Here is a 24,168-nt window from a genome sequence, read left to right as displayed (position 1 = left end):
TACATTGAGTAATTTCCTGTTCTATAATGCTCAAGAACCTTGACACAAATCCACATATACAGCAACACATGTCTCTTTCACCTATACCTCAGTTTTTACCTACTCCCCACGTGCACTGAAAATGACATCCCCACAAACCCTACGTATAAGTATAGATCTGTATGTACACAAGCACGAACACAACAAGCAGACATGTATTTCCATACTGTCTTCCGACACAGCCAGTTTTCGCCTAATGACACACACAACACAGGGTCTTTGAGCTCTCCCCTCTGCATTTATCAGTGCCCCCTAGATGCAATGCGCACGCCCTAACCCCCCTCCCCGTCCTTCAGGGGTACGCGCACTGTACACAGCACGCACCATGGACACATAAGCCCTCCTTCCCCAGCCGGAGGACATAAGGGACAGGAGCACCAGGCCACTCGGCCCTCCCCGGGGCACGCCGCTCCGTGCCTCGCACTGCCCTCACCCCCAGCCGGGCCAGGCTATCAGGTGCGCCCCGCCCGGCCCCGCTCCCCACGCCGCCGGCCCGCACCCCACCCGCACGGCCGGTGACGCCCGGGCAGCACCGCCGCCTCAGCCGGGCGGGGCGGGGGGCCCAGCCCCAGCACCCCCGAGGGCATTGGGGGTCGCACCCCGGGGAAGGAGCTCCCCGCCCGCTGCCTTCCCCGCGCCACCGGCTGGGCCGAGGCCGAGGCCTCACCCGGGAGGGGCGGCAGCGGCGGGGCGACGCCGGCGAGAGGGGGAAGCCGGGCCGGCCCGGTTGCCAGGGAGGAGGCTCGGGCTCCGGCCCCGCACAGCGCCCACGGTGAGAAAGGGAGAGAGGCGGGCCGGCGGCGGGGCGCGGCGCGGGCGTCCCGGCGGGAGAGGGGGAAGGCGAAGGAGGGGAAGAGCGGGTGGTGCGGCGCCGGCGGCGGGGGCACCGGCCGGTACTCACTCTCGTCAGGCAGCTGATCGAACTCCGCCATCTTGAACGAGCCGCGCCGCTTTTTCAAAGGCTGCCTGGCGCGGTGCATTCTGGGGGAGGAGACGGGGCCTTGCGCGAGGCGGCGCTGCCGCCCGCGGCACCGGGCGCGTGCGCGGCGGCGGGCGCTGAGGGAGCCCCGCGGCTGAGGGGAAGGGAAGGGGCGGCGGGGAGAGCCGTTAGCCTGCTCCCCGCACCGCTCCGCTCCGGGAGCTGGGACACAAAGTGTACATTGCCCTCTCCGGGCCTCCTGGGTGCCGGGCGGCTCGAGGCTGTCACTTGGTCCAAAGGGTCACCGCTAACTTAAAGGCTTTAAACAATCCCTGTGTTGTATCGATCTTCCTTCAGAAAGTAAGGCTTTTATTTTCTGAACTGTGCCCGTTTTGCGTATCTCTGCTTTTCTTAGGGGATGGCTAACCGCAGTGACTGCAAAGGTGAGGCTTCAGAAGTAGACTAAGAATGAAAAACCAGCCGGATCGACCCTGCCCTTGTAGGCACGGTCCATAGCACCCCGCCGAAGAGCCAGCTGAACCAGAGTTGAGGTCGAGGCCTGAAGGTCAAGTTCTCACTTGTTCTCACCCAGCGCAGAGCCAACCAGCCCCTGGCAGTGGGTAGCTGTGGCCTCACACGTGCCCTGTCCGGGTCTGCCCCGTAATGCAGTCCCCCGGCACCATCGCTGAGAGCTAGTTGGAGGCAGCAGAGCTAGCTGCTTTGTGTCAGACACCCTTAGGGCTCGGGTCTTTGTGTTCAGAGACCCTCAGCTCTCTGCACCACAGTGCATTTGTAAGCTTCTGCACCAAGAAATCGAAGTGGGGAGGTATCACTGCAAATCACAAGCACCTTAAATGCTTATGGACCAGACTTTGTGTTGGGCTTTGACAACAGTGCCTACTACTACTTACCCCAAACAAAATGCCTTGTATTTTATACATATATATATATATGAAAATGCAAATTGAAGTTCAAAATAAAAGTATCAGTCAAGTCTAAATCTGTGTCACATATTGCCGACAGCACTGTGGTGTAATGCAAAATGGATGCTATGCCTGTTTGCGTGGCTTTAAAAGCATGCAGGTGAAACCAGTGATTCTGCAAAACACAGCAAATGTGGATCTGGGGACACGGAATAGAGTTTTTAATTTGTGTTCTTAATTTGCTAATGAACTCAATGACTGGGCATTCTGGCAGGTTGAGAGGGGCAGATATAGGTCACGTTGTTATACAATTAAGAATAATAGAAGAAAATCAATCAATGCTGCCCTTGTGCTTAAGAGGGAAAAGCGAGTTTCTAAGAGAAGAAACAAACCCAGTAAAATCCTTTAGAAATGTCCCCAGGGCTTTTTATGTACATTGTAGAAGAATTGTTAGGGTTTGTTGTTTTGGTAAAAAGACAAAGCACTTCCACCCCCTTTTTCAGGTCTTTTTAAAAGGCTGCTAAACCAGCCTTCCCTCCCTTTAGTCCCCAAAGGGCCCAAGACATTTCACTGAGAGCTTTCCGTACTGCACAGCACAAAACAAAGCCACTACAGTTGAGACACAAAGCAGTGTAGGCATAACACTAGTAAGAAAGAGCAATGGAATAGTGATCTGTGCTATTTCAAAGGCAAAACCCCCACAACATTAATCCCTGTGCAGTTTTCCCCTTTAACAAATCACCTCTGCCACCAACAAAGCCTGACATGGACCAGGCCTCCAGGCTCAGGTAGACAGTAATGTGTAACACCACCAGCAGTTGCTTGTATTTCTTCAGACTCCTGTTGGTCTGAGGGTTGTATGTTAAAGCTCAGCTATGAGTGGTGACACTGAGACTTCCACAGCTGACAGAAGACACTGATCATCAGCACAGTTTTTACTGCTGGGCTTTGTAAATCTTGTCATCAGGCCTCCCTGTGCTGAAAGTAGTGGTTGCCCAGTGCCATCCTGACGCAAGAGCTTTCACCAAGGCAAAGGGTTGTCAGGGAAGAAAAACTTACAACACAATCATGTTTTGCAACAGTCCTTTAAGGATTTCTAGGAGAGAGAGGAAAAATAAACCCCAAAAACCACAGTGCCTTTCAGGGCTTCTTTGGACATTGTGATAGAACTAGGAAACAGATTAAAGAGCCAAGAGAGACTTCCCAACACCTTCTGTTTAACATCTTAAAAACTATTGGGTCAGAAGGTAGAATTCAGCTCCCAGCAGCAGGACACTGGGTATTCCTTCCTTTCATTCCAGCAGCTGCATTTGGAAAACATTTAGCAGAAGCTATTACCACCCACTGTTCTGAAAGCATAACAATTGACACATTATGAGGATTCCTGCTATACAAGACCTTCCACATCTTGGCCTTTTATGACTGATGCAATATCTTTACATTTTGGTTTTCCATTTCTCCTGTGTGTTTCCCAGTCGCACAAACATGACCCTGTGTGACAAAGCCACAGCCAGTGCTGTTGGACAATACACAAATACCCAAAGTTTCAGTGCATCCTTTCACCATGCTGGCACACCAGCACTTTGAACTTGTGTGGCAGTGACACAGCTCTTCTGACAGGCAGAGGAGCCAAGAGCATCTGTGCTCATTGCTAACAACCTGCCATTAGGTGCTGCCGACTCACCTGCCTTCCACAGATGGACGGAGATCTTTAAACCTGCTCTGCTCATGCCATTTGCCTTCCCAAAGGGTCATGTTCGGCAACTGCTCTTAATGGTGTGCGCCAAAATACTGCAGAAGGCACTTCCACACTCCCATTTCTCCTTAATTACTGCAGATGATATTAAGACATGGGTTACACCACCTACTAATCAACGTGTTCACAGTCTTGTCAGCACAGCGCAGGTAATGCTGTGTCCCAGAGATGGCTAGGGTGTCATTTTCTCATCTCCCCTAGGCAGGCACTGGGAGTAGGAAGAAAAGCACAGACAGCTGGCAGGAGAACATGCTCTCCAGTCACTGAAGCACATTCCTGTGAAGTCTGAGTCTTGCTGCATTAATCACATTATGGAATTAGAATTTGTAACGAGGAGGCAGGGGAAGCAGTAGTTTCCCGTTTCAATTGCTGGGAAGCCATTCCTTCTCCTCACCTTCAGACAGTACTGGCATATCTCTCCCTGTGAAAGCAACCTGCAAAGCCCACCAACCGACATGCTACCTCCACACTGGAACAAATGGAAACCAGCAAGTCATGCTGGCTGGGATCTACACCTGCATTTCTCCTCACAGGTGCCAGAATGACCATTTCTGGAGAAGTAGGCTGATGTATTTGAAAGTAAAAGGTCAACACAAGCTCTCTCGGTCAGATGCATGTACTCCACAAGTGGAAACTCTTTTTTTTTATGGGCATAACAGAAGGAGTGACAGTATTACAGACTAAGTTAGAGACCTCACCACATAAAAGTAATTTAAGTAAAATGCTAAGTGGGATATAAACTGGCCACAAAAAAAAAAACCCAATACTTCAGCAAAAATTATGTCCCCAGAACACATAGAGGGAGGTCTGGAACAGTCTTCCAGAAGGCAAGCTGAAGCAAAGACCTCAGTAGTTACAAACACAGCATAATTCATTTAAGAGTGAGTACAAGACTGAATGGTACTGAGAAAGTTTGATGTGCCCAGAGGCATTTTTCATATATGAATTACTTGTTAGTTTGGGAATTTTTTACCCCCTTTCCTCCGATTCGAAACACAAAGAGGCATGTGGGGATTTCATTAAAGGCTGTACCAACTGATATAAAGGTGGTTTTATGGCTGAAGTACCAGGTTGGGTGACCTGTGCTGTGTTTTTTCCCCTCAGCCACTTCTTTCCTGCATGAACTCAGGCCTAAGTCACAAGCAGTTTACACTGACTGCCGATCAGTAAGCCCAGGCTGGCATTCTTCAGATTACCCCACTCATACAGACTTCATGAACTATCACAACATTTGTGAGCCATCATACAACAGAGCCTCCAGCCATGCTAAATAACAGATAAAATGGTTAAATATTTATAAATTGCTTTTTGTAGCTGAACTGTAGCTCAGAAATCACTCCTCAACATACCCCCTCTGGAGAAGCAGAGGAGGTCATGGCACCTCATGTTTTGCCAAGAAATGGGACTACATCTATTCATCCAGCTCTGCTTCATGCACATCCTCCAAAAGTAACACCTTCAGTGGTTGTCACCACGCTGCTCTTCTCAGCCTGGCCCTGGGGACAGGCTGTCTGTGTGCTGGGTCACAGTGGCACCAGTGCCTCCTTTCAGAGGCAGGGCTGCCCTGTGGTCCCACAAGCAGGCAGCAGAAGCAGTGCCTGAATTCACATTAGATTTCACTGCAGGACAGTCACATCAGGGCTCTTCTACAGTGCCCAAAGGGCAGCTGCTGCTTCTTCATAAAGTCCTGTCCCACTGCATCTTTTACTGCTGTATTTGCAAGGTTAGACAGATTGGGATATACTTGCTCATGCTGCAATTGTAACTGAGCACTATATATACCCCATAAAGGACCCCTTGCACTGTTTAGGTTGGAGAAAAAGGGAACTTTGAGCCACCTATGATACAGTTTGAGTGAGGGAACATCAAAAACATTTTCCTTTGATTCCTGGTTCTAAACTGTAAGCTGTTTTTTTTGGGGGGTGTGAGGAGAGCAGGGAACCAAAAACCAATCTACCTCACAACTCGACTGCACCAGTTCTCATGTTGTCTTTCAGAGACTGACAGGATTATACTTAAGTATACTGAGCAGACCTTTCTGTTGGAAGCAAAACAATCATTAGCCACTTGTTAAACTACTGAAGCAGAAGATAAGGGCCACTCTCTTCACTTCCTCTCAAAATCCATTAGCACCATCCTCAATCGATTCTTTTTTGTTGAACTGTCCTCAAGCCATACGACTTACCCAGTTCTTCCACATCTTCTCTCCCCAGCAGCAGCTTTGTTTTCCATCTACTACTCCTCATCCTCCTCTCCTTCGGGGATCCTGAAAACATCTGCACCATTAGCAACCACTTTGGCTTCAAACTCCTTTTTCAAAAGGCACTGGGACACGACAACTATTTCAGGAAACAGATCTTCCGTTTCCATGCAGGTTACTGAAGTCTATAAAGCTGCAACCATCAGAATGAGCTTGAACTGTTCCTTTTTGGGAACTGTCATAGTGGAGAGATACTGAATGCACAGTGCTGCCCCCGGGGATTAGCCAACTTGCCCTAATAGCTCAGTAATTTTTGCAGAGAAAGAACTGATGTTGCTGTATAGTTAAGTACTCCCATACTGCTCAATGACTTACTGAAAGTGAGAAGTAAAACACATCACTAAACATTGAAATTACTGTTAGTTTATATTGACAAGACTGGGAATTCAAGACTGCCCGCAGACTGGCAACAGACCTCACTCAAATTCATGATGAGTGAAGCTTGAGCCCAAACTCAACTTACGGCTTCATCAGGACATGACTCTACAACAACCAACTTACATCATGTTGAAGGTAGATATTTAAAGGAGGTTTATTGGGCTAATACTAAATTCAAACAGCCACAAGTTCATTTTCCATGTTTACCACACCAACTGTTGACAGATGAAGTCTCACTGGAAAGTCCAAATTTTCATCTTTCCACGACTTCCTGAAACATGACTACAGATTTCAATATCTGGCATTTGATCTTGAGAGGGAGATACCATGTTTTAAGAACATTCTGCCAAATACATTTAAATCATGACTCAAACCCAAAACAATGTGGAAGCTGTGAAACATAAAGCTGTTAGTATGAAATTAGCTTTTATTTTTTACCTCAAAATAAGTGAACATTTCTCATTTATTCCAATGAAAACTGAAAAAAGATATCTTAAACAAGGGGAAACCTTAACAGAGCAAATACCACAACCAACCTCAAGTTCCTTTAGTTGCTATTGCCCAGCTCTGTTTGGCTAAAAACACAAGCTTAATTTTTTTTTGGGGGGGGGAGAGGTAAGTTTGCTCAATTAAAAGAAACACTTGAAACCCCCCAAATTAGAAGTGGTATATAACAAAACCAGGTACTTGTTCTCATCACAATTCAGGTCCACGTGTTGCCACACGTTTATATAAAACTTTCACTAAGTGTTGTACTAAATAGGACTTAGTAACCTCTTCTGCAGGTTAGCTCTTGATATCTTGGTACGAGAAGTCAATGCGTAAGCATGTCAGAAGTCAACGCTATAGTGTAACTACAGTATAACTCTAACAGGGCTTCTAAATACTGTTCACCAAAGTGATGTCTTATAGTTGAATTTCAGTTTCAGCAGGTACTTCAGATTCACCTGAGCAACGTCATACACAATATACCTGGGAAGAAGGTTAAGGAATAATCACAGTTGCTGATACTGGTAATAACACAGAAAAATCTGAAACCACAGTCAAACTTCACCTTTCAACTTGTGTTACCACACAGCTGCCCATGTGATTAAGCAGTTCTAACTGCTCAAACCACAGATCTTTAAATTTGACTTCTCTCTGAATCTGAAAATGTTTTATGCAGTATTTAGAAACGAACAACTAGCAGTAACATGGAGAGTTAAGGATGGTGCAGCAGGAATCCTGAGTGACAGACAGGTGAAGGTGAGTTTTTGTCAGCCAGAGCCATAACACACATCATCTCTTGTATTAGCTAAACAGTGGAGCAAAGTAGCCTAGATGAGATCTGCAGTTACAGACCTACCATCTACAGTTGTAATTGCAGTTCTATTGCTACTTTCCAGCACAAAGTCATTAATGTCCTTTTAATTTCCCACTAAAACTCCCCCAAACTGGGATCACAGGGAAGAGCTCTACAATGGTTGGCAGTGCTTGCACATTCCATCACTGCCCCACACAGTCAAAGCTTATCTATTTCTCAGTGCTTTAGGAATCACTTACCTCCAGTCCCAAATTCAGGTGAAAAGCATCCCCATTATATACAATGTAAAACAAAATGAATGCACATTATGTTACCTCAATTAGCTCACCAAGAGAGAAGACAGTTTCTACACAACTCAGAGGTTGTATTAACAGGTTACCTGCTTCACTGGCAGTGAAGAGATTGACCTGGGACCTTAGACATCTCATACTCTTATGACTGTTGAGCACACATTAATTTGGGGGCATTTCTGCCTACAAAGAGGCTTAAGGGCTGCATCTCTGATGGACATCTGAGGTTTACCTCAATACTTGCGAAGGGTCTGGGGAACATAAAGAAGCTGTGTGATGAGAGACTCCCATTAAGCCACAGAGCTGGCTCCCCCATCTCCTCCTGGCCAAGTCGGCCAACCACAGCACCACAAGGAAGAAACCGGACTGCAGAGATGTGAAACCACAGGCTGCATTCGCCCGCTCCTTGTCTGGCACGTCTCTGAGCAAGACACTACTGGGCAGTGCTGCCCGGCCACTCCAATGCCTCCAGGTACTGAGTCCTGTTGTGTCAACAGCTATTTGCTACGTGTATTCTTCCCTCTTTTTGCAGAGTGACAATTTAAGTGTGAAGACTGTAAAATCATCTCCCTTGGAGAAGAGACTAAATTGTTTGCGAGCACTCCCAAGCAGATCTAAAAGAAGCAAAACCACAGTGTGCCAAAACTCCAGGGTAGCATTAGTAAGGTCCTGCTAAACTCAGCAACACTCAAACACAGCGTGCAGCCAACATAATAGCAAAGGATACTCATTATACAGAAGACAGGTATCATTAATTCCTGTTGAGATCCCATTCCCTAAGGGAACCTCTACACCACCAAGCGTGGTAGTGGCTGTGGGATCGGGTGCCGTTTTGCCCAAGCCTAGAGAGGGAAAAAACATTAGTTACAAATCTAGGATGCAAACGCAGACTTTGCACATACAGAAAATGACTCATCAGCCAAATATTACTTCACATACATTTTCAAATGCTGATCAAGCGCAAAATGTGTCTTAAAAAGAATACAGAGAACACAGCCTGTTTATTCAGTTCAGCATCACCAGACTTCTCGCAGTCGTGCTCTGCTACCTTAAAAGCCAGAATTTCAGACTTTTGGCTGTTTAATTGTCTAATCTGTATGATCAAAGCTAAACCAGAGCAGACTTAAAGCTTTCACATCCTAGGTCCATTACTGAAAACATGCACATTGTAGCATTTTCAGAGAAATATAGCAAACCAATTCTCATTCTCTTTAAACTCTTCGATACAAATGTGGTTTGACATCCATAATCGTGTGAGTAGTATGAAAAAAAAAAAGCTAATCACGTTTTATTCTATTTTGGACAACTGATTTTTAAGCCTCTCAAAATGAATAAAGAAAAGCCACTCATTACTGAATGTTACTGTCCTCACTCCCCCGTTTCAGAACAGAAGACAGTCACGCTCACCATTTTTTTTGCTTGAATTAGAGCTAAGTCTTTTCTCTCATCTTCTTTTTCAGGGTAATACACTGATACATATTGCAGATAGAAGTGTAATGAGAACAGCTGTTCCATCTGAACTTTCATTCTCAGCTTTTCCCTTCTCTCCAAGCTTCTAAGGCACTTTGAAAGCTAAACAATTATTCTTCTGATCTATCAAACTTCTCATCTTTCTTCTAAAATACACAGTATTGTTAGGATGAAAGCAAGTAAAAAGTTGAAGAGCGCACTTCACATTTTCTCTTGTGTAATATCAAATGAAAGATTCCTCCTGAACTCCAGGCAACACATTAACTTTGGTCATAACGTTCAAAGTGCACCAACTCCCATCTCAAAACACCACATACACATATAAAGATGCAGCTATACAGCAACATTATGCAAACTCTTTAAGGAAGTACAGCTCCTAAATTACTATAGCTCTCTTTGCTAAGCAGAGAGCCATAATGTGAGTTTGCCATCAATAACAGATTACCAGTGACAACTACTAATGCTTACCTTTCACGCTGTGCTTTCCCTTGGGCAATTTTGTGATGTGAGAAGCATTCTTCAGCTCGTACCTGGACAGCACAAAGAACACAGAATAGCATTTTATATTTGTCTTAAACTACCTTGGTGAAAAAAAATCACACTTCAGGCTTCACTTTATTGTGAGTTAATACAAAGTTGATTCAGATTCTAGTCTTCTGGACTTAACAGCCTTCCTTTCTCTCAGTCACTAATTTTATTGGTATTTGATGTATATTATTCATATATAAAATCATATATATATATCAAGCACAATATTCTAAGACCTGTTAAAAACGATGTTTCTCTCCACCCAGCACCAAATAGCTCTCATTTTAAGAAAAACAAAGTCTTCTTCAAAGAAATAACACATACTCTTTCTCCACACTGAAGAAAAGGCTGGCAATTTTAGCATCACCTTCTATGACAATACATTACACATGTTCAGCAAATACTCTTCATAAGTTACTTACATATTTCCAAGGGCAACTTCGCCCAGTAGTATTAAGCCTATGGGATCAGCTTGAGATGTGTGACAGTAGTTGGCACTCTTGGATACCATGTCTGCAAAATAGATGCCCTTCCCGAACATGTAGCCAGTCTGCAAGCAGAAAAAAAGAAACCCAAAAGATTGGGACAATAAAACAGAAAGGCAGAACTACAACTCAAGCTCTTGTGGGCACCAGTCAGCACCCCACTCTGGACACAAAGTGTTGTCTGCATGCTGGGAGATAACACTGTGCCCTCCCCACATGGAAATTCTCCCATTTAGATTGCCTCTGACTGTGGCCACCGGTGGGCACAGGGATGCAGGAGCAAGAGAAGCTGTTTCACATACCACAGGAGCTTCAGGGGGAGCTATCCGGAGACCCTGGGAGAGGATACCAGCGAAGTTGGTGGTGCGGGAGCCATGCCACAGCAACTGGCGGTTGTGAAGCTGCTTAAATGGCTTGTAACGCTGGCTCTCCCCTTCACGCTCAATCCTGAAGATCTTCAGGTCAGGAAGGGATAGGAGAAAAAGAACAACCGAGCAAATGAACTGTTACCTTCATGCAACTAAACCATCCCATCCACAATACACACTAATCTGCTAGGAAAATTGATCTGGCTGGTTTTAGTACTTGCAGTTTGCTATGTCATGTTAGCAAAGAGGAGGGAGCATCAATCACACAGACTTGTTATTGATTAGTTCTCTGCCTGCCCTCTGTATTTTCATTGAGACCATAATTTTCTGAGAAGTCATTAAATGAGCTAAGGCTCAATTTGAGATTATTACTCCTCCACCTCCTTTTGAGGCCAATTAAATGAAAATAAGAACACATCCCCAAAGTGACCTCAGTAAGCTTAGATTCATCTCTGCCTAGGCTTTTTCTATTCTGTGGCAATTGGCTTATCAAAGTATCCCTTCAAGAAAGGAAACTAGAAAAGCTACTCAAGAAAAAAGGGAAACAGCAAACCAGTAAGTCAACTTAGAAGAGTTCATCTTCACAAAATTAAACCCCAGTATTGCCCAACTTACATCCACAACTTTGAGATCATATGCGTTGTGAGTAGCAGCATGAGTATTCTTCACATATTGTTTAATAATCTTGGCTTCTTCTGAATCTTTGTCAACAACCTGCAAAGAGGCAAACAAGAGAAGTTTCTTTAGCATACAAACTAGCAGGGTTCTTATGATGACATCCACCCTATGCTTGCAACTCCCCATTTTAAGCCTCCTTTATCATTTAGGTGGAAATGATAGAGGTACAGGTATACAGACAGTGCTCAGTCACAGTATATGAGACAGGAAGGCACCTCTGGAAGAGCAGGGGCAGCTGGAGGAGGCTGCTAAGGGCTGAGTTCAGTCAGGCTTTCAACACCTCCAAGAATGGAGCCTCCACAGCATTTCTGGGCAGCCTTTTCCAGTGTCAGCTTGTTTACTGTGAGTGGTCAGAGAAGAAAATCCAATCCAAACTCTATCAACAACAGAAGCTTTTCTTTTGTTTAAATGCAGTTTCCTGTATTTCTGTTTGTGCTCTTTACCTCCTGTCACTGGAAACCACTGAGAAGAGTCTGCCTCTGTCTTCTTTACTCCCTTCCCCAAACCAGGCATTCATAAACACTGAGAAGATATCCCTTGAACCTTCTTTTTTCCAGGTTAAAAAGCTCCAGCTCTCTCGGTGTCTCTTGTACAACACATGCTCCAGTCCCTTAACCACCACAGTTGTCCTTCATTGAAATTATGCCAATACATCTGTCCACTTACAGTTGATATGATTTGCTATACTCCAAACTAACAGGATATCAGCTTGTATTCAGTCACTCATTTCCTTTACCTTAATATCAGTTCGAAGTTTTTCATAGTTGATGTCAATTGGGTCTTTATCTCCATCTTCATTTCCACCTCTGAGAAGGCTGTAAGCCACCTCAATATCAAGCAAGTTGTCCAACATCTGCACTTTGGCCTGGATAATGTCAAGAGGTTATTTTACTTGTGCCTTTGACATGTTCAGAGTACCTCTGGAATACCCCAGTATTAAAGTCTATGTGAATCATTGGCCATGCACTGCTCTCTAACAACACAACAACCCTACCTTTTTAACATATATATGTACTTAAAATATATTAAAACACACATACATATTTAAGCCATAACATATAACTTATCTTCTAATACCTCATACATATAATTGTTTGTATCTGTGTACACACATACATGCATATAAACAAAACAGTATTCTGAAGAAAAACAAGCATAACCTCATGACATTAAAGTAAGACTTAAAGCCTCACACATTCTCTCTGTTGGATGCCTGGTATCAGACCTGTTCCCTACACACAACATATTGTTTCCAGTTGATACCTGAATGTATTCCAAGTTGTTTAGGAGAGGTGGTTTCTTCATCCCAAAGTCATGAGGAATCAGAGTATAGAAGCGGTTGGAGAGGTCCAAGATCTGGGATTCTGAACCACTGTCAGAAACTGCCTAGACAAGACAACAAGCACCAAAACAAATTATTGAGTAAGACAAGTCTCCGTAGCAATAGACACACAAGATACTTGAGGACTAACACAGAAACAGCAATACAAATAGTGCTAATGCTGAAACTCTCACACAGGACTAAGAAGAGCAATTCTGTTTGCTCTGCATGTCACAGCACTTGCACTGAAATACATAGAACTTCTGGTATGAGAGAAATCTAATGGGGATTATCTTTCTGGAAGGCAAAACAAAGGCTTCTGGATATGGAAGTGGTGCATGTCCTTGGCAAGATTCTGGTCTATTCTAACAACTGAAGTAAAACTTCCTGTACCTCTGCTTTGCCAGGGAGCCCATGATAAAAAAATGGGACATGCTGGTACACTTTTGCAAGCAGCACAGGCAATACTATGTAGAAATTCTTGGAACTGTCCAGATCATGATGTGTAAATACAGTAAATTTCATCAAAGCAGACCCTTTCCCATGCCAATTTAAACTTTATTCTCATCCTCTAACAGACTTCTCTGGGGTGGAAACGCCAGTTCCATTTGCTTAACTGCCATTTAAGTCTGGCTCAGCCTAAAGTTTGTGCTACAAAGGTGTGAAAGATCCAAGTACTGCCCAAACTGGTACAACAGTGAAGGGAACTGACTGGCTACCCACAGAAGCCACATCCTCTTCTCCAGCTAGAGAGAGCACAGATCTTTATATACACAGCTCAGCATTCACCCCACACTGAACCCAGAACAACTTCTGAATTCCCTTCCTGCTCTAACATCTCTTTCATGCTCACCTGCTGAACCTCATTGAGGATGGAGTATGCGCTCTGGATCTGCCTCTTGCTCAGTTTTCCCAATGGCATCTTCTGCAGGTCAATCTGATGAAGATTTAAATGATTAAAACAGGATTTCACTACACTGAAACTACAGCATTCCATCTCTGGTTTCTAGGGAGCTAATCTCTCCATCCTGCTGGTACTGACCACACAAAGAATGGACACATTTCAGACTTGGTATTAATCTCTGTGGATCCAGGGATTATGTCAGAATATGTGCATGATACTGAGAAGACATCCTGTACACAAAGGAATACTGCAATAGGAAACTGAGCATACATGCTAGAGCAACACAAAAATAGCGTACCAAGCTTCTGTTTTGAAGTTTAATATTAACCTGGTGTCAGATGCATTCCTCAATCACTTCAATAACCATATGGTTCAGGCTGGCAAAGAAACAAACTGAATGAAGTAATTCTTATTCCTAAGATCATAATCTTATTCATAAGATACAAAAACTTTACCCAACAGTTATCAAGGGTCAAATGCAAAGAGGATGCAAGATGCTTCGTATTCATTAATGGAAAACAAACAACCAAAAAAAGCAATTAAGTTAAAAGCGATGTCTTGGTTGCCTGCATTTACCCACTGGTTTAATTTATATGTTGCTTTTGTTTGTGTATTGATGCATCTTGGAAGAGTTTTGGATTTGCATTAAATCCTTGCATAGTTAAGGACGATCTGAATTAACAAACATTTGCCAAAAGTCAAGTCCAATGGAGTCTTTTACAAAGATCATACATACACCCTCTGAACTCTTGATAGTACTCACCACCCACTCTGCAGGCCAAACTAGCTTTTACGTAACTTGATAGGTTTAAGATTCAGCTCAAGGACAGAAGATCCTGTGCAACCATGTATATTGCTTACTGTCCAGGTAAGTTCCACATTATTTATTCACTATGGAGCTAGGAAACCCAGCAAATCTCCTCTGCAAACTGAACTCAGAAGGTTCTTCCAAGCAACACAGCCTGGTGTGAAAACCCTGAAGTGATTTTGCATGGAGATTTCCATCCTGTACTGGGCTCGGAACTTTAGCTGCTAAGCATACATAAAGCCAGATACTAAGAAAAACCAAGATGGACTGCAAGAGAGAAGAGACACTTCAAAACTGACCATGTCTTGGGAACACAAGACACATGAAACTGAGATTAAAAACCTAATGAAAACCAATCTGCAATAGATTTCTAGCTCCCAAACTTTTGGGGCAAATTCTTTCTTGTTGAGTGCCATGTATCCGTTTATTAGCTGAAAAATCATGAAGGACAAGTCAAAGTGAAATGGGCCATTTAACTGGGATGTGCGAATAGCTGCAGACATCTATACTAGCTGCAAGTCGTATAAACATATAAACTTAACACGTAGATGCACTAACACAGTAACACCTATAAACTAACACATCCCCCCAAAACACGATTTAGGAGAAGTACATCTCCTAGAGAGCCCACAAACAGCTACAGCTAGAGGGTTGGAACTTGTGCCTCCTTTGACTCATGGGAGGTGAACAGAGCCAGCCTCTGAAATAAAGTTAAACTGCATCCAAAGCTTTATCATTAGAGGCATCAAAAGAGAGCAGCAGCCAAAGGGCTGGGTCTAAAATAGCAGCACTGCAATTACTGCCAGATGCACTGAGGGCAACATGAGGAATTAGCTCCACATCACAGATGTGTGCACCAATATGTCAGGGAGAGACAAGGGAGATGTTTGCCTTCCACCCAGGCACAGCACTGAAACAGACTCAGCCCTCTGGCCATTTAATGTAAGGCAAAGACATAGAAAATTGCAATAAACTCCTGTATGCTCGGGGAGGTAAAACTCTTGAAAACTATATTAGATGCAGGAAGAGAAATGCATCAGATAAATCTATTGTTGTTTAAGGGAAAGACTTAGAGTTTGCTACAGTTTTGGCAGAGTGAGAGTGCCTGGATGGAACGAACTAGTTGAGACCAGGCTGATTAAAGGAACCAAGTAGCCGTTTCCAGAGGATGCACAGAAACCTCTAACCAGGAAAACCATTATTTCCTCTAACAGAAAACAGCTGTTTGGCAGCAGCAGCAGTACAGAAAGATAAATCTAATAGGAAGACAGACCCATCTGGACTCCCAGGTCTGCTATAGATCTGCAGATGGTGTGAATTAACACAGTATCAACAGAGTTCTACAAAACCAAGTTACATAAGATGATGATCAGTTCAGAATCTTCAGCCAGTTCCAGCTACAAGGAGTTATTAATATTTCAGAAGACTTTGATGTAAAAAAACCACTGAAGATATACAATTAACCCAAGGGACTACAAAATGTTGGGCAAGCCATCTGAAAGCTTGAAGATAAGCTATACAAAATGGAGCAAAGCCTGTTCTGAAAAGCAGATACACAAAATACTGAATACAGACGGCAAACAGGTGCTTAAATATGAAGACCTGGGGCAGGATAACTAAGCTGGCTGAAGAAAACTGGAATTTGTTATTTAGAATTAACCCAGCTTGAATGGCTGCATTAACACAAACTGCAGGATCTCCAAAACCTGGTAAAACAGTTTCTATGCAAGGAGAGACAGATAATGCTACCAGGTGACTGACTCTCTGAAAGCTTGTTAGAAGCATGGATCAAGGAGTGTGGAAGAAGGAACAGATGAAAACAGGGTATTATTAGAACAAATGAGAAACACAACAACAAAACCTGGAACTGGTCCTGTTCAGAACAGGATCTGGACTTTGTAAAGGCACTTCATCAGTGCATGTATCATCTGGCAGCTCTTCTCAAGTCTGAGCTGCATGCTCATTTGCTACCTAAATTAGTGGTAGTTCTGCCCCTCCACCTCAAAATATGGTCCACCACTCACAAAAAGAGAAGTGCATTCAGCCTCACATCATGATCAAACTGGTTATCTGTTAGTACCTTAAGAGTCTTAAGGGCATTCACTGAACAGTGGTCCGTGTATGTATGTGTCGCTGGGAGGAAAAACCCAGCAAAACCCATGAAACAGCCCCAAAACAACCATCACTCAAGGAACAAACAAACAAAACCTCCAACCACATAGAATAATTGCTGATCCCAGGTCTGGCAGATGAGTTTCTCATAGGCATTGCTAAACTGAAGACACCGATAGAGACATTCCACCCTGAAGAACAAAGAATGCACCCCTGTTTTATGCATGTATCATAACTAAGTTATTGCTTCCAGTGCTCGGCAAATTCTGGTCATGCTCTTGCCCTTATTTTAAGGCTGATCTAAAACTCACACTGACTTTGGAGAAGTATGACGCATTGCAAAGAACCTTCTGCCAGCTGTGAAAGTCTCATGGTCAGAAGTAAAGGAACATGAATGCGTGTACCCACCTCAAATTCCACCATCGCTTTCTTCATGCTCTCCACATCAAAGATCATCTTAATGAGGTCTTGGATTGGCTTAGCCAGTTTTGATTTTGTCCCGGCACCTACTGTCAGTTTCCTGACAGCTTCTTCATCCTGGGAGGTAAAAATAGTGCCAGAATTAGCACAATCACAAAGGATAAAAGTAACAGGCTGGCTGCCATGGTAACAACTCAAACCCAATTGAGCGTATGCATACTATGACTAGCCTGAAGTTCATGGGAGCGTGGGACATTGCTCTGACATTTTGGAACAAAGTGGGTTTAAAAATCCACCTATTCAGTAATTTGGCACATGTTATTTCAAGAGGTGTAAAACATAAGTAGAATTAAGGGAACAGGAACTTTCTGTGCATCTCTGCTTCACCTCAAGCAAGGGCGTTACTTACTTCTTCTGCAGGCTTTCTGCTGCATAGAGACCTTGATATGAAAAAAATGACTGTTTACTTTGTTGCTTTCATGACAAAATAAGAGACGTAATAACTACTTCCACTGAGTTTTTGTAATAAAGCCTGTCACAGATGAGTACAGGAATCATCAATTAGCCATAATACCATCTACATGCTTTCATGGGTAGAGCAATAAAACATCTGCAGAGGCTTCAGAACACCACTGTACACTGCAGTGTAACAGCCACTTTGCCATTGCAATAGTCAGATTTCCAGAAATAAAGCTAAGCATCGAGTACTTCACACTGAAAGATGACAGCCAGTAATTTGGCCACAGAAAAATGCAATGACTGGAAATACATTCTCTAGTTCTTATGCTATTAACAGCAGACAACTATTTAATCTGAAATTGGTTTAAGTTCTGGGTATGCCTTTAAATAAACACACAAAACCACAGTGGGTAGAAGGAACAGAATTCTTATTTAGCTTAGTTGTCTAAATAGCCAAATCTTACTGGCAAGGAGTAACTCCTCTTTCTCAGCCTGCTCATTATGGGCACTAAGCAGAACTCTGCATAGGAGTTGCTTCAGCATTTGGATGGATTTTGGATACAGAGGACATATGAGAAGTGTCTATTTTAACTAAAGGAGAACAGTGTTTTCAGACAGGATGTATGTGAGATGGCTGCTGAATTAAGTTCAAATTAACATCCTTAAATTTACAGAGCAAACAGGAATGAGCACTCAAGAGACTTCAGACCTGACAATGGAAATCTACTTAGCTTCCCAACGTATCTATTTCAATGCATGACACTTGTTGATCTACAGCCTTTTCTGTAGCAGAGAAGATGCAATAGTTGCACCCGCACTTCACTCCTCAGGTTTGTTAAGTGTGACCCAACAGTGAGCGCAGAACACAACAGCCATAGCAAAGCAGCTCAGCAATGCTCCGCTTGGTACAGGGACATTTCAGTTACCTGTCCATAATCGATTTCCAGCGGGTAGAACTTTTTGGGATATTTAGTGAAGTTCTTTGAATGCCAAGAATTGCCAGTTTTCTCTTCATACAAATTCAGGAAGTGTTCAACAGCATCTTCTTTTGATGGCATCTGCTCCAGCTTATTACTCCCGATTACAGTGCCCACACGACCCCAAGATCTGAACACCCAGTATCTAGAGAAGTGAAACACCAGATAAACACAGACATAGGGTACCTCTATCTTCAGATCTCAGTCCTAATAAAACTGATCCTGCAACAACCATGCATGCAAATCAGCCATTTCACACCACTGAGTTCATGGAAGACTTTCTCTATCGGTGACTGCAGAAGAGCAACACAGAGCCACCAGAGAGCCTACATTCAAAAAGAGGTGTGAAGAAGTGCCCAGTGTTAACACATCAGGCCTGCAGCCCCTAAGCATAAATGAGTGCACAGCAGGGAAAGAGAGAATGCTATCTCTTCAGTCTTAATGTTCCACAAACACCAATCTTCAAACTATTAGGGTCATATATTTGAAAACCAAACTCAACGCATCTTTAAGCCTCAAGTCCCAGAGCTCAGATTTTCAGAGAACCCATAAGTAACTCAAGTATTTGTGTTACTGACACCACCTTGGTGCTGCTTCTGTATTTCTCAAGGGCAGCCACCAGTCACAGATCACTGTGGCCCTTCTGCTGGCCAACTAGCGCAGCCCTGAAGACACCAACTGTATGCGCCTTGCTCATCCCAGGTTGCAGGAATGAACACTACCACATGCAATTCCACAAGCTTACTCACCTCCAAACTTTGGCTTTGTCAACACCACAAAGCAATGTCTCCACAGAGTGCAGACATCTCCATGGGTAGTTTGTTTTCAGTTGTTCTGTAGGTTTTAGTGGCTTCAGGGAGTTTTTTGTGGTGTTTGTTTTAATGAATATCCCTATCTGTATTTCCTCACAAACACATTTTCACAGAACCATAGAATGGTTTGGGTTGGGAGAGACCTTAAAGATCATCCAGTTCCAACCTGCTACCATGGTCAAGGACAAAATCCAGTACTTACTGGAAAAAGGTGAACAGAAGTCTTTCTAGATGAGACTAAACCCACCTGTTCTCTCTGTCATCCTCCAGCAGCTGCAGTTTGTAATAGGAATTTGTTCCTTTCACAATATCTACGAGGCCCAGGGTTGCACTAAAAATCTTTCCACCTTTTTCAAAGACATGAGCCGAATCCTCCAAACCTACAAAGAAATAAATCAGAACACAGAGGAGGTTACCGTCTTAGGTCTTTCTCCTGCATTCGTGCTCACCCAAGTGTTTCATGAAGTAGTGTGACTCTTAAGAGAAACACCACAAAATCCGTGATCACATGCTCATTCAGAACTACTTGAAGCATGTCTTCTTCTTAGTAAGTGGTGAGCACACACTTTCAGATACACTGGAGTGAATATCAAGCCTAACTAGTGGGGAAAAGTAACTTTTTATAAAGGACCACCTAACATCTGTATTTAACACTGTGTGACTGGATGAAGGAATTCTCAAGAGAGATACAGCTCTGCAGGTGCCACGTTAGCAAATGACCTGAAAAACTGAAGGCTGGCCTTGGATGCAGCTATAGGTTTGGAGAGCAACATCAGCTGCTCCCTGAGGAGTCCAGGGGCAGATGCTCACACCAGACCTATGGCCTCTGCCAGCTGTGCCTTTATTCACCCCACTGACAGATGCTCCTGAAGCTGAACAAGGTCCACACCTTAGTGCAAGTGGTCCTTCTGAAAGCTGCACTAGAACATCCTAGAATACCCACCTCTGGATGTCAAACAATACCTTCCTTCCGCAGCAAGAAAACATGGCTTAAAAAAATCACTCAGCTTTTACGGAACCCTTATCCTCCCACAGAAACACACATCCTGAAGACTGTGTGTGGTGCAGGAGCAGCCACTGTTATCACTCACCAGAATCGGGATCTACTGCTGCTCCACCCTTAACTGTTAGCTTCATTTTCTTTTCAGACTTGCTAGGTCCTGCAGAGAAAGACAGTTATTTTTTTTCACTTGAATCAGCATTTAAATCCTCCATTTGCATAATTATCACCCTAAGGAGACTTTAAATTGGGTTCCCAGTACATGAGCATGGTGACTCCAATGGTGTTTTTTACCTGGCTTTAGCAGCTAATTCACAACCCCCACCCCGCCAATTAAATGAAAACCAGGATCTCCCCACATTCTGTCTCCTTCCTCCTGGGTGGGCCCTCTCCTTCCCAAGGGATGGGCCATAGCACTTTTTCACCTGCAGAGCAGATAAGTCTCTTTTGTGGTTGTGTTTCGGTGGAATTCAAAAACCTTACAGTGCACATGGGGTGTTGAGTCCCAGTGGAGATGGTACTGCTCTGAGATACATACCAATTGTATGAGAGAAACCTACACTTGGAAGACAGAGAAGAAGGGATTCCAAAAATAGGCAAGCAGATCCAATGGTTCTGTTCACCATCCAGCATTAATAATGCAAGCTCACTATGGCATTGGTGAGGAATGCCATTGATGCTGGACAGTTTTGCTCCTCTGTTAAAAAAATGTTATGTTCTAAACCAAGTAGAACAAAGTGTCACTGCTCTGGACCCCAGCATCCTCCCACCTGAAGTCTCATTACTTAAACTCATTATGAGAACAAGGGCAGAGAACTCAAGGAAAGGGCAAGGACAGGCTATACCCAGATTTGCTTTGTGCATGCACAGCATTGAACAGGCCTGTGGAGAAACAACTGCTTTGTTTGTCACCTTGTTCCTCTTTGACCTTCCCAGCACTTTTCATGCTTGAGGGCTTGCTGCACTTCCCATCCACAGCCATTTCCTCGTGCTCCATTTTCACCTCTGCACCCCAAGGTGAAAGCGCATGGAGAGACACAAGCTCCTGAAAGTCCTTGCTGGAGGATTTCACATCCCGAAGAAACTCCTCTGAGACCACACGGACTTTGGCTTCCTTCACCTCTTCCATCTTCTTGCTCATTTTCTCCACATCCTCTGCAGGGGCAGGGTGGGAAACAGAGGGAAAAAACCCATCAGTCCATCAGTGGGGTTTCAAACTTTAACCCTGGCCATGATTCAGGGCTCTGTAACACTCAGTGGAAACACAATTCCACCACATTTTGGATTCACCATGTTCTTTGAAGAGCAAAATCCCCATTGTCTCCAAACTGCAGCTTGGGCTACAGCAGGAACACTCCTGTTTTACCTGGCTGCTCCAGCAATCCCCTTCCTGGAGCTGGGGTTGGACAGTCCTGGCAGGTAGGAGCAGACCTCCTACCTCAGCAGCCAGTTTGCACCTCAACACCAACAGCTGCCAGCAGACAAAACGACTGCCATCAGGCTCCCACAGTCCACAGTAAGCTCTGCAGCTTCTCCAAGGCAATCACAGACACAGCTCCCAGCACCAGACATCCCAGTAAGGGTGGCCTGCATACAGACCTGAGCTGCTGCAGACCCAACAGAGCCTGTCAGCACAACCTGCAGGGTAACTTGCTAGGTAAGTAAAAGCAAACAGCACACATCTGTCCTTACTTTTCCAAGCACACTAAGGCATGTGTGCACACAAACCACTCCTGTAATCCAAACACTGATCCCCATACAGCTCTGAGGACACATGTCCTCTGTAATCCTCTCAGCTCCGTTACCAGTGCTACCAGTAACCACGGCATGGCTGCTCACTCTGTGTGCTGATGCACAGCGTGGCCTTGTTAGCTGTGGTCGTCATCTTTCCCCCCAGGTCCTCCACAATGCTCTTCACCTCCTCCTTGTTCTTTGACAGCTTTCCAAGAACCAGGATCTTCATGTTGGTCAGTGGTTTGTCTAGGGTTCGGAAATAACACAGTGTGTTAGCAACAGGCACAGAGCTCCCTGGACAAGGAACAAGCACAAAGGGTCAGCATCCCCACACTGAGCACTATCAGCCCAGCTGGCAGGGACACAAGGGTCCAAGCAGGTCCCCTTCACCAAAGCTCAGCACCCACCAACAAACACAAGGGATGGAAGACAGGGAAGATGGATATGTAGGCACATTATTTGCCTGACAATTTGTTGTTTGTTTTAAATGTCTGCTTCAGCTCTGTGCTACCAGACTGTCTTCTGCTTCCCTCTTCTCTTGATGCCTGGACAGCATGAAAGAAACTCGCTGTAAGATGAAAGCTCCTGCTTCTTCAAAAGGAAATCAGTTTTTGAGGGGCTAAAGAGAGAGAACTGTCTCTCAAGCAACAGTGTTCCTACACTGCAACATGTTCGAGTCTTGGTCTTAACAGACAGTACAAGGTTGTACAATGCAAACTCCGTAACAAGTCACGAGCAAACTGGCAGCCATCTGAGGCGCCATCATGTCATCGTGTTAACACTATGCAATGCAGCTGGGTCCAGGACATGGCAAGTAGAGTACATCTGCACTGCTAAAAATAAATGCTATTAACTCTGGTTGACCAACTGAGAGTTTTGTTTCCTCTTCTCCCTCCAGTTCAGATGAGTTAGGTTGCTAGCAAACAAAGTAACCTGGCTTTAATTCTGGTCAATGTTTTGAGTTTAGTTTCAGGGCACACTGGAATCAGAGCCAGGACCTGGGTCATTTCATGTCATTTTCATCACTAAAATAACATGATGTGGCTAAAATGAGCTGTGCAGAATTACTCCCACCCTTTTCACCAAGTAACATACTCCCCTGCTCTCAAAACTATGGCCAAGGCTATCAAGGCTGAATAAGAAAGAAGTCAGTATAGGCTGTAGTGGACAGGCTACATCAACAGCCTACAGGGAATTTCTGGAGTCCAGATATTTGTGGGCTGGAGAAGGTGTTCCTGTTTTCCGTAACAGGAGCCAGTGACCAGCAAAGCCAAATCCCAGTGGAGGATTTAAAAAACAAACCCGAAAAACCTTTTGCCCTTAAAGCCTAATACGATGTGGAATATGTGGTGTTACGGAAGTCCCTGGATGCTCCTCAAGAAAAGAAGAAGGCATTTCACAGCAGGTCTTCCCTGGGATACATTTGGCAACACCAGCCTTTAAGTTTCTGATTCATTTCAAGCATGTAATTTCCTCACCACCACCAAATACCCAAAAGATCTGTTAGAAAACAACCAGCACCTCAAGCCCATGTCCCCAGGCAACCCACCATATCAGGGTCTACCTGCGTGAGGAAGACAAAGCAGGTGAGACCCTGCTCTGCTGTTCTTCATTTACCAGAAGAGCTCTGCCTGCGTGAGGGCAGGAGAACAGCATGCCTGGTCAGGCTGGGAATGGCGTAACACACCATGACGAATGCCACTGACCCATGCCCAGGCAGCTGCTCACCTCTGGGGGCAGACACAGTCTCTGACAAAGGAGCAGATGCAGAGGGAGGAGGCACAGAGTTTGCAGTCGCAGCGTCTGGAGGGAACACCCTGTCCTGCTTCTTACACTTGAACTTCTTCAGGTAAGGAATTTCCCGAAACTCCTGTGGGATGGAAGCATAAGTAGGGCTTAAAACCGACAAATACTATTGTAAGATTTAAAGGTTAAGTTGAGGACTGGCCAGATGCTGGCATTTACTGCAGGTCTTGGAAAGTATTTCTGAGACGTTCATACTGGTCGGCAAATACCCACTGTACTGACTGAATTAAGAGGGTAAATGATGGGTTTCAAATCAAACCAGCAACATTTCTTTCAATTTAGTGTTACTCGGAAAAATATGGTTTAGCTCTGCATTAGCTGCCTACCTCTGGAGGGGTGTAGCTGTTACAGGACTGCCACACTGCTCTCCAGCATCCAACACTGACTGCTGCTTATTGATCTCCTTATAAGAGGTAAC

The 24,168-nt window shown here is 44.4% G+C and overlaps 2 protein-coding genes across 2 annotated transcripts in view; both read right to left on the bottom strand.

The window, feature by feature from the left end:
* Positions 1-1,034, bottom strand: part of LIN9 (lin-9 DREAM MuvB core complex component) — a 36,714-nt gene extending 35,680 nt beyond the window's left edge. The window contains exon 1 of the mRNA XM_065679761.1: positions 941-1,034. Coding sequence (XP_065535833.1) covers positions 941-1,019 — 79 coding nt within the window. The 5' untranslated portion in view covers positions 1,020-1,034. The remainder of the gene's footprint in view (positions 1-940) is intronic.
* A 5,370-nt stretch (positions 1,035-6,404) lies between these two features.
* Positions 6,405-24,168, bottom strand: part of PARP1 (poly(ADP-ribose) polymerase 1) — a 32,008-nt gene continuing 14,244 nt past the window's right edge. The window contains exons 8-23 of the mRNA XM_065679760.1: positions 23,673-23,814; positions 22,050-22,190; positions 21,123-21,365; positions 20,302-20,370; positions 19,458-19,590; positions 18,348-18,543; positions 16,951-17,079; positions 13,572-13,655; positions 12,661-12,783; positions 12,134-12,262; positions 11,335-11,433; positions 10,654-10,806; positions 10,289-10,416; positions 9,807-9,868; positions 8,596-8,710; positions 6,405-7,247 (exon numbers count right to left, since the gene is read on the bottom strand). Coding sequence (XP_065535832.1) covers positions 7,166-7,247; positions 8,596-8,710; positions 9,807-9,868; positions 10,289-10,416; positions 10,654-10,806; positions 11,335-11,433; positions 12,134-12,262; positions 12,661-12,783; positions 13,572-13,655; positions 16,951-17,079; positions 18,348-18,543; positions 19,458-19,590; positions 20,302-20,370; positions 21,123-21,365; positions 22,050-22,190; positions 23,673-23,814 — 2,028 coding nt within the window. The 3' untranslated portion in view covers positions 6,405-7,165. The remainder of the gene's footprint in view (positions 7,248-8,595; positions 8,711-9,806; positions 9,869-10,288; positions 10,417-10,653; positions 10,807-11,334; positions 11,434-12,133; positions 12,263-12,660; positions 12,784-13,571; positions 13,656-16,950; positions 17,080-18,347; positions 18,544-19,457; positions 19,591-20,301; positions 20,371-21,122; positions 21,366-22,049; positions 22,191-23,672; positions 23,815-24,168) is intronic.

Source organism: Lathamus discolor, chromosome 5 (assembly GCF_037157495.1).
Source record: "Lathamus discolor isolate bLatDis1 chromosome 5, bLatDis1.hap1, whole genome shotgun sequence".
Classification (NCBI taxonomy): Eukaryota; Metazoa; Chordata; class Aves; order Psittaciformes; family Psittacidae; genus Lathamus; species Lathamus discolor.
This window is presented reverse-complemented; position numbering and strand designations above follow the sequence as displayed.